The sequence below is a fragment of the Branchiostoma belcheri genome, unplaced genomic scaffold, assembly GCF_001625305.1.
Source record: "Branchiostoma belcheri isolate BF01 breed outbred unplaced genomic scaffold, Haploidv18h27 scaffold427, whole genome shotgun sequence".
In the NCBI taxonomy this organism is placed as follows: Eukaryota; Metazoa; Chordata; class Leptocardii; order Amphioxiformes; family Branchiostomatidae; genus Branchiostoma; species Branchiostoma belcheri.
Genome location: NW_017804051.1, coordinates 44,515 through 55,028, shown reverse-complemented (window position 1 = coordinate 55,028; position 10,514 = coordinate 44,515). Strand labels below are relative to the sequence as shown.

General features: G+C 43.9%; 1 protein-coding gene across 2 annotated transcripts in view; it reads right to left on the bottom strand.

Moving 5' to 3' along the window:
- The window catches only part of LOC109478195, a 21,272-nt gene that overhangs the window by 1,290 nt on the left and 9,468 nt on the right, over positions 1 to 10,514 (bottom strand). For both annotated transcript variants that reach the window (XM_019779654.1, XM_019779655.1), the window contains 10 exons: positions 8,174 to 8,261; positions 7,898 to 7,993; positions 7,625 to 7,714; positions 5,845 to 6,084; positions 5,480 to 5,671; positions 3,314 to 3,553; positions 2,949 to 3,140; positions 1,461 to 1,700; positions 1,096 to 1,287; positions 200 to 634 (listed from right to left, as the gene is read on the bottom strand). In XM_019779654.1, coding sequence (XP_019635213.1) covers positions 200 to 634; positions 1,096 to 1,287; positions 1,461 to 1,700; positions 2,949 to 3,140; positions 3,314 to 3,553; positions 5,480 to 5,671; positions 5,845 to 6,084; positions 7,625 to 7,714; positions 7,898 to 7,993; positions 8,174 to 8,261 — 2,005 coding nt within the window. The remainder of the gene's footprint in view (positions 1 to 199; positions 635 to 1,095; positions 1,288 to 1,460; positions 1,701 to 2,948; positions 3,141 to 3,313; positions 3,554 to 5,479; positions 5,672 to 5,844; positions 6,085 to 7,624; positions 7,715 to 7,897; positions 7,994 to 8,173; positions 8,262 to 10,514) is intronic.

Here is a 10,514-nt window from a genome sequence, read left to right as displayed (position 1 = left end):
AGTAGAATAATTTGTTCTGCACAACTTTCAAGTGGCCCCCTGAAGCATGTACACAACCTTTTAACCTGCCACACAGCAAGTTTGGACGAGAGACGTGCACAATATGGCCATCCACGGTATAGTTATCCTATATGCTTGACACGTACAAGGGGCGGGCTTGGCCTGGATACGATATGGTATAGTACGGTACGGTACTTACCTGCATATACCTCCACCTCGCACAGCGTCAGGATTCGCCTCTTCCCCGGCAGCCTGATGCCCACGTACCTGCCCCTCAGTCCGCCGCAGTTGACAGCATGCTCGGTCTCAGTCGGAGGGAAGTGGTGATGCCCGCCACACCTCGGGTTGCTGGCCACGTCAGTGCTGTACCCAACGTGGACGTCGAAGGGTGTGATCCTTTCAGAGCAGCAGTCACGGCGGTTGACGATGGTGACGTGGTCCACAGTGACATAATGTCCCAAATCGACGTACCACCATGGGTCGTTTTCTTCGTTCGTGTGTGTGCAGGAATTGTGAGCCCAGTGAGGACTCCTGTTTCCGTCCACAGCTCGAGCCGGGTCGCCTTCATGCCCTGTGCTCGACTGATGTGTAGGTCTCCCTGATGCAAGGTTTGGGTCAGTAAAGGTTCGTTGATCTGAAAGTAACGTTAGTGAACACAATTTGTTTTGATGATATATATCAAAGTTGATACACGTATATGAAAAATTCATAAATATGTTTATGCTTAATATATAAATACTACTCTATCACTTGAAAGGCATGCGCTAAATTTCCGGCATATCGTGAAAGTTTAGTCTCTACCAGACTAACTACATTGAATTTCGTTATACATGAGGAGAATGTTTGCAAGGGAAGTTTGCCTGGCCGCAAAGGGAAACAATCAACCTTCAGCGGACTAACTCGCCTGGCCAAGTCAACTCTTCTTTTTGCCAAATAAATTTTTATGGGCTTCCATGGAAACCGGACGAGTCTAAAGACTTATCGGACAACCCCGACTTGTACCTAATATGAAGAAATAAAACAAATCACCGTTTAAATCCCCTTACAAATATTGGACCCCTTTATTAGAAAAAAAGCAGCCAGCTAGCTGCTAACCTCTGATGGAGCAGAACTTCCAGCGCCCAGTACTCCCCCAGCCTGTAGAGTACCCGGCGTAAGAGACACGTAGCGGGTTGGGATCCCTCCACGACATAAACGGCTGAGCGTCATCACCCTTTCCGACAGAAATGGTTCCGTCTGGGGCGCAGTTTATCCAAAAGGTCCTTAACTCTGTTGGCGAGTTGATACCTGTTGGGTAGTTAACATCAACCATCAGGTTTCCATTTTCATATATAACTCTGTGTTGATGAAACAATAAATCATTGAACTTGTACTGAAACACTGCACAGCACTCAGCCAACAGCATATTTATAACAGCCAGCAATTTCAGAGCAGCATCAAATTTGAAAAGGAAGGCTGACCTGGTGTCGAGACAAAGGCGAGATTGGGGCCTTGCTTTCTTCGTCGTATGGCTGATCTTGTATTTCGCCATCCACCGATGACGATTTCGTACATGTCCGAAACGTCGTGGTGAACTGACGACAGGCCAACGTGGACATCGTTTCGTGCAGATGCTTGAAAAGTGAAGCGCGTTCCCGTAAGCTGGGGTACATCCCATCGGTATCGGTAGGCGGTGTCGGTTGTTTTGAGCAAGCAGTCATCTGCAAGATATCAACCAGGCAGGAAATTATTCGCACGACCAGGAAAACGCAAGCGTTTACCCACTAACGTATTCGGTCATTAGAAATAGATATTGGGAAAACACATCAACAAAATTTGAAAAAAAGAACTTATATTCAATTATCATATAGCCAAAAGACGTCAACTAATCAAAAGGTTCTATTCCCATCGGTTATCAGGCCGTAACCTAAGAAGTGGTCGGTTATTAGAATAACCGACTAATTTTTGGACCGTACCATTATACAGGGGGCGGAAGACTAACAGTAGTGTTAACATTTGCAGTACATGTATTAATCTATTTTAAAAAAGTATTGTAGTTTATTTTAACAAATTTATTTCAAAATACAACACGATTAAAACATTAAGGTATCAATCAAATTTAAACAGAAAAAGACTAAAAATATTTTGACAGCCCCACTAAAAGTGGTACATGTACTGTTTCCATGTCACGTGGTCACCATAGACGATCTGTTTTTCTATTCACGCCAAATTCGTAATATATTGAATGTATTCATATGTAATGTATTCTAGCGTTCAAGTGTTATAAAGGAACTTGTCAACTGTCAAATAACAGTCAACCAACTGTGGCTATATGATAATAACGTTAATGCCCTGCTTTATCCTGGTTATATCTGGTGAGATAATCCCTGGCCAGGTGCAACAACTGCCTCATAAACCACTTCGTTCACTATGCTCACTCGGTGGTTTATTCGGTGGTTATTGCACCTGACCAGGGATCATCTCACCATATACACCTCGGGGCAGGGCATTAACTTTTTATTAGTTAGCAACTTAAAATTAACGTCTGCTCTGAGATTTTCCATCATTTGCATACTTCATGTACGACCTAAAAAGCTTTGTTTTTGAGGCAATGTTGGCATTGGTGTCATCATATTATATTGCAAGGCCAATATTTGGAAGCAAATTAACCATGATTCACTCCATCACCCTCCCAAACCCCTGACCGAAGCCAGTATTTTGAGGGGGTGAGGGGTTCCTTCCCACTGTGCGAGGGACCAACGAGCGCCGTATCCGCGAGGCAAGGGCCAAAGGCGCGAGTTTACTAGGGGGATCTGGGGGCATGCTCCCCGGAAAATTATGAAAATTGAACCTTCTGAAATGGCAAATCAAACATAACCTTTTATTCAATGACAAAATTACAAACTCACCGTTTTAATCCCCTTACAAATATTGGACCCCTGTATGAAAAAATGCAGCCAACTGCTAACCTCTGATGGAGCAGAACTTCCAGCGCCCAGTACTCCCCCAGCCTGTAGAGTACCCGGCGTAAGAGACACGTAGCGGGTTGGGATCCCTCCACGACATAAACGGCTGAGCGTCATCACCCTTTCCGACAGAAATGGTTCCGTCTGGGGCGCAGTTTATCCAAAAGGTCCTTAACTCTGTTGGCGAGTTGATACCTGTTGGGTAGTTAACATCAACCATCAGGTTTCCATTTTCATATATAACTCTGTGTTGATGAAACAATAAATCATTGAACTTGTACTGAAGCACTGCACAGCACTCAGCCAACAGCATATTTATAACAGTCAGCAATTTCAGAGCAGCATCAAATTTGAAAAGGAAGGCTGACCTGGTGTCGAGACAAAGGCGAGATTGGGGCCTTGCTTTCTTCGTCGTATGGCTGATCTTGTATTTCGCCATCCACCGATGACGATTTCGTACATGTCCGACACGTCGTGGTGAACTGACGACAGGCCAACGTGGACATCGTTTCGTGCAGATGCTTGAAAAGTGAAGCGCGTTCCCGTAAGCTGGGGTACATCCCATCGGTATCGGTAGGTGGTGTCGGTTGTTTTGAGCAAGCAGTCATCTGCAAGATATCAACCAGGCAGGAAATTATTCGCACGACCAGGAAAACGCAAGCGTTTACCAACTAACGTATTCGGTCATTAGAAATAGATATTGGGTAAACACACCAACAAAATTTGAAAAAAGAAACTTATATTCAATTATCATATAACCAAAATATGTCAACCAATCAGAAGGTTCTATTTCCCAACGGTTATCACGCCGTAACCTCAGAAGTTGCCGGTTATTAGAATAACCGACTACTTTTGGACCATACCATAACCGGTAATATGTCCCTAAACCAAAAAGAAAAAATCAACAACATCAATATTCCGACCTCCGAAGTTGGTATTCGAATTTTTAAAAGCGGTGCACGCGGTTAGGGCGAAACGCGTTCGAATCGTTCTATTGAACATTTGGAAGCCCGGGCCGTACGCGTTAAGAACCTCCGGGCCGTACCGCTAGTTATCACACGGGCCTGAACACCCGTATCGAACGTAATCGCGGCCTAGGTATGACATAAATATAGAATACAACACGGGGTATTCCGTATCGCCTGAGGTTTCAGCCCGACCGCGCGTCGGATCGCCCGACGGCCGAAGGCCGGAGGAAGATCCGCTCTGCGGGAGGGTTGGGACCAACCCAAAAAAAACAAACACGCCTTTGAATGCGAAATGAGTGAAAATTTGGATTCGCTAATCCCCCAAAATGCAACAACATCAATTCCAAATCCCGAATTCTGTATTCGAATTGTCGAAAGCGCTGAACGCGGTTAGGGCGAACGCGTTCGAATCGTTCTATGGAAGCCATGAAAGCCCGGGCCGTACGCGTAAAGAAACCCGGGCCGTACCGTAAAGTACATATAGAATACAACACGGGGTATTCCGTATCGCCCGAGGTCCCAGCCCGACCGCGCGTTGGATCGCCCGACGGCCGAAGGCCAGAGGGAGATCCGATCCGCGGGAGGGCTGGGACCGAGGGTGATGCGGAATACACCGTGTTGTATCTTATTTATGTCATACCCACCCAAGAAAACACGCTTTTCAATGCAAAATGAGCAGAAAGTTGGTGTCCCTAAACCCAAAAAAGTGCAGCAACATCAATTCCAACGTCCGAATTTTGCATTCGAATTTTCGAAAGCGTTGCACGCGGATAGGGTGAAACGCGTTCGAATCGTTCTCTGGAACATTTGGAAGGCCCGGGCCTTACCGCCCTTACGCGTTAAGAACCCCCAGGCCGTACCGCTAGTTATCACACGGGCCGGAACACCCGTGTCGAACGTAATCGCGGCCCAGGTAGGACATAACGTAAAATATGGCCCGGTCCGGAACACCAGTATCAAACGTAATCGCCGCCCAGGTATGACATAAGCTGAGATGTCCCTGGTCAGGTGCGATAACCACCTCATGAACCAATTCGTTCACTATGCTCACTCGGTGGTTAATTCGGTGGTTATTGCTACTGACCAGGGATTATTTCACCATAGATTAACTCTTTATTAGTTAGCAACTTAAACACAATGCATGCCAGCTCTGAGAATTTCCATCATTTGCATACTTCATGTACGACCTAAAAAGCTTTGTTTTTGAGGCAGTGTTAACATTGGTGTCATCATATTGCATGGTCAATATTTGGAAGCAAATTAGCCATGATTCACTCCATCACCCTTCCAAACCCCTGACAGAAGCCAGGATTTTGAGGGGGTGAGGGGTTCTTTCCCACTATGCGAGGGACCAACGAGCGCCGTACCTGCGAGGCAAGGGCCAAAGACGCGAGTTTACTAGAGGGATCTGGGGGCATGCTCCCCGGAAAATTGTGAAAATTGAACCTTCTGAAATGGCAAATCAAACATAACCTTTTATTCAATGACAAAATTACAAAATCACCGTTTTAATCCCCTTACAAATATTGGACCCCTGTATAAAAAAAAATGCAGCCAACTGCTAACCTCTGATGGAGCAGAACTTCCAGCGCCCAGTACTCCCCCAGCCTGTAGAGTACCCAGCGTAAGAGACACGTAGCGGGTTGGGATCCCTCCACGACATAAACGGCTGAGCGTCATCACCCTTTCCGACGGAAATGGTTCCGTCTGGGGCGCAGTTTATCCAAAAGGTCCTTAACTCTGTTGGCGAGTTGATACCTGTTGGGTAGTTAACATCAACCATCAGGTTTCCATGTTCATATATAACTCTGTGTTGATGAAACAATAAATCATTGAACTTGTACTGAAGCACTGCACAGCACTCAGCCAACAGCATATTTATAACAGCCAGCAATTTCAGAGCAGCATCAAATTTGAAAAGGAAGGCTGACCTGGTGTCGAGACAAAGGCGAGATTGGGGCCTTGCTTTCTTCGTCGTATGGCTGATCTTGTATTTCGCCATCCACCGATGACGATTTCGTACATGTCCGACACGTCGTGGTGAACTGACGACAGGCCAACGTGGACATCGTTTCGTGCAGATGCTTGAAAAGTGAAGCGCGTGCCCGTAAGCTGGGGTACATCCCATCGGTATCGGTAGGCGGTGTCGGTTGTTTTGAGCAAGCAGTCATCTGCAAGATATCAACCAGGCAGGAAATTAAGTCGCACAAGAAGGAAAACTAAAGCGTTTACCCACTAACGTATTCGGTCATTAGAAATAGATATTGGGTAAACACACCAACAAAATTTAAAAAAAGAAACTTATATTCAATTATCATATAACCAAAATATGTCAACCACTCAGAAGGTTCTATTTNGCAGAACTTCCAGCGCCCAGTACTCCCCCAGCCTGTAGAGTACCCAGCGTAAGAGACACGTAGCGGGTTGGGATCCCTCCACGACATAAACGGCTGAGCGTCATCACCCTTTCCGACGGAAATGGTTCCGTCTGGGGCGCAGTTTATCCAAAAGGTCCTTAACTCTGTTGGCGAGTTGATACCTGTTGGGTAGTTAACATCAACCATCAGGTTTCCATTTTCATATATAACTCTGTGTTGATGAAACAATAAATCATTGAACTTGTACTGAAGCACTGCACAGCACTCAGCCAACAGCATATTTATAACAGCCAGCAATTTCAGAGCAGCATCAAATTTGAAAAGGAAGGCTGACCTGGTGTCGAGACAAAGGCGAGATTGGGGCCTTGCTTTCTTCGTCGTATGGCTGATCTTGTATTTCGCCATCCACCGATGACGATTTCGTACATGTCCGACACGTCGTGGTGAACTGACGACAGGCCAATGTGGACGTCGTTTCGTGCAGATGCTTGAAAAGTGAAGCGCGTTCCCGTAAGCTGGGGTACATCCCATCGGTATCGGTAGGTGGTGTCGGTTGTTTTGAGCAAGCAGTCATCTGCAAGATATCAATAAAACAGGATACTAAGTCAACCTATCATTAAACATTTCAACACAATCCTAAGTACTAGGATATTAGAAATAAATCTAGGCAAAACACAAAAAAATCTAAAATACTCAACTCGTTTAGCGAGATAAATATAGCTCCAGCTCCAATATATTTTCCGCCATTCTATTAACTCTTAACCCAGCTACATATAAGTTTGGACAATTTAAATGTTCTTGAATGTAGAAGAAAATCTGTTTGATACCTTCGTCAAGAAAGTTGTCTTTTAGATACACTATATATAGGGGTTAGCGATATGTAAACTTTTAGACCTTGGGGTGTGGTGCATACAACTATTTGATATTTGATAATAATAACTTTATTGCGCAACAGTTGTACAATTTACAAAGTATGGCATCTACTAACTTAAGCAAGTACATATCAGCTACATTTTCATAAGGCTAACCTAATACAAAAGTGGGTGACTAGTATGAGATAGGTATCAACTTATACAATCGTTGGAGGAGTTTCTAATATTTGATAGGAAGGTTGGGGCAACAAAGGTATCTATCGTGAGTGTCGTTGTATGTTGTAATTCTTTTTTACATCTGTATCAATTACCCCCATACGTGCTATCCTGAATACAGCCTTGTTAGCTTTGGTCCACTCCCATCCCCCTCTCCCTCTCGTACTGAATTGCAGGTAATTTGGTTCCAATATATAGGAGCCTTAGAAATGAGACCATGTTAAGATCATAACACTTACACTCACCAGTCGGCACAGAATGTTTTTCCTCGGGAAGTAGGGCTATTTCATCTTCATCGCCATTGTTGTTGGTCATTAGCTCTTCATCCAACAATTCTGTGTACAAAAATCAAGAATTCATATTTTTTTTTATTTTCTTTCTTTCTTCCTTCCTTTCTTTGCCATTAGTTGCTTTTATGATATTTTAAAATATGTTTTAAATGTGTTTTAAATATGTTTTAAAACTAAGAATGCAGATATGGTGGAACCTGTCTACCGACAGACTCCCCCTCCCCATACCTTCGAGTTCTTCAAGCAGAACCTTCGATTCCTCGATGTCAGGTGAAGCACCTTGTTCATTATTCAGACGCTGTTCTTGGGAAGGCAGGCTCTCGGCTTTTTGAAGAAAAAATGGAATATTTCAAATGATATGCCTCAATCATAGACAAAGTTAAAACTTTGCATTTCAAGTCACAGTAATTTTACAGTTGGTGGACCGACCTCGAAGAGAAAAAAAAACTCAAAAGAATTCAAGCGGCATCTTCTTTCTTACATTGTTTCGTTTGGAATATTTACCTGGATACACGGCTCCAGCCAGGAGCGTCAGTGTCAGAACAAGTAGAAATAGATGATTCATCTTTGACATTCGCCCTGTCCAGTGCATCTATATTTAAGAAAAAAACAACAACAAGGGGTTACCTTGCAAGTTGTGTTTTCGTAAGGCCATGTTGATTTGATTATATGGATGACATCCGCGCGCGCATGAATTTTCGGCCGTTTCAATAAAAAAAACGTTTTCAAACATACTGTAAATCGTACAAAACAGTTGCAAAATGAGCAAAAATATACCGTAAGTTACAAAAAAACCATACCAATGTCGTAGAATGCCAAAATCAAACGAAAAACGACGAGATTGTAAAGAAATGAACTTGAAGACTAGATTATTCGCCAAACCATATTCCGTCCCATTTCTTCAACCCTCATGACCACGTAGATTTCATAATGAAAACAACTTTTTTTTTGCAAAACTTTTTTTTTATTCGCACGCGCGCATCAATTTTGGGGTTCCCGGAGGATGTCATCCATACAATCAAATCAACACGGCCTAAGTAATCGTATATGCATAGCGTGGTATTGACAACGAAATAAAGCTTTCCATATATTGATACCTAGATGTATGATTAAGAGTACATGCCTGTCAAGATCAAACAATGGTGGCAGGGGTACGGAAATAGATCATAATTTAAGGTATCTAAGAACATAAAACTGAATGACAATCAATTTATCAACCCAAGCTTGGGTTATTGTTTTCAAAAGCTAAAAACCAAATCACCCACTATAGTCTCAAACAACCTGCTAGGTGCTCTGTATTGAAGATGCCATTCAGTGCAATCCTCAGTCAGGGTAGCCCCAGTAGGCCTGCACTTTTGTAAATGTAAACCTTAGACAGGGTTTAGAGTACTAGTTCATTTTTTTTTTGGTTCTATTAGTATTCTTCTCAACAACAGTTTCAAGCCGATTGATGTCGCTTCGCTTAAGCCTAGGTCACAATTCAAGAAAGGGGCCCACTCAGCGCGTTTTCGGCCTGTTTTGTTTTTGGCACTACCGTATGGGACCTGGACGGAGACTGGCGGCGTTCCCGGCGGCTGCCGGCCTATTTTTGGCACCACGCGGTCGCCGAATTGATTCTGACTCAAACTTAAAATCACTTTGGGGCCGTCGGGCAAGGTACGCTGAAGCGACGTAACCTAGCCACCGGGTCCCGACAGGCGGCCATATAGTGGAATGTATAGAAGGGATTTTTCGATTGTGTAGAGGAAATTTTTGTATGTATAGCTGTAGGCTCCGTGTAGGAACAGAATAAAGCCTTTATTGTTCTTTCAGTGTCTTTGTGGAATGTTTATAAAAAAGATCATGTCCACCGAGGCTCTGGCTTGGCTCTAAGCCTGGGTAGTCCATAGTAGTTAGCAACAATACGGAGCCGGGCACCCAGCTACCGAAGCTCCACGACTAAAGAACTCAGCACATACGTACAGTGCCGAGACTGCCGACTTATAATTCGGCAAAAAGCCAGCATGTGCCGGCTTGTCGTATACGTCGCTATGTACTGCCGCAAATTCACAATACCAGCTTTGTATTCCTGTGGTTTAGCAGCATTTTTATTCGCCCGCGCGCACTAGTTTGGGGGACTTCAGAGAATGTCACCCATAAAATCATGTCGGTGTGTGGCCTGTTCCACATGACCAAACAAATAACCTATAGAAACGGCACTCCTTTGCACACTACAATAGCTAAGCGTAACACCTCAACACACCTTACATATCATACATACTTAGGGTCTTATCGGAAGTTTTTCACAACAGAACAACGGAAAGCCACGGATATTAAGCTTAGGCGTCCCCGAATTGGCGGGATCTTCGCTTGACCAAGTTTACTATAAATAACGTGTTGAAATGACACGCCTATTTTGACTTCTAGCAGACAGCTTTTTCAACAGACAACGGACCACAGAATCCCTCCATGTGTTTAATGTCGAATGTTGAATGTCCGCTGTACAAAGTGTAAATATGGGAGTGAAAGCAAGAGTTTGAAAGTAAGAGTGTCCTAAAATCCTAAAGTTGTCACCATCTTACATGGTGTCTTGATTGTTTATAATTGGTGGGATTTTTCCTGTAGGCATACACACATCGAACGCATTTCTACAGGTAACGATCGCGGTGGAAGTTTTTAGAATATATAGAAGAGATTTCGGATTGTACAGAGGTGAATTTTATATAAAATCATTCTTTATTCGCAAATAAGAAAGGGACATTGGGCCCTTGTCACGTCGGTCATAAATTATGATCGTACATGCAGGGAAACATTAACCCTATCTAGACCGGGCTTTTTTGGGCTTGGTGGGACGGGGGGGGGGCTC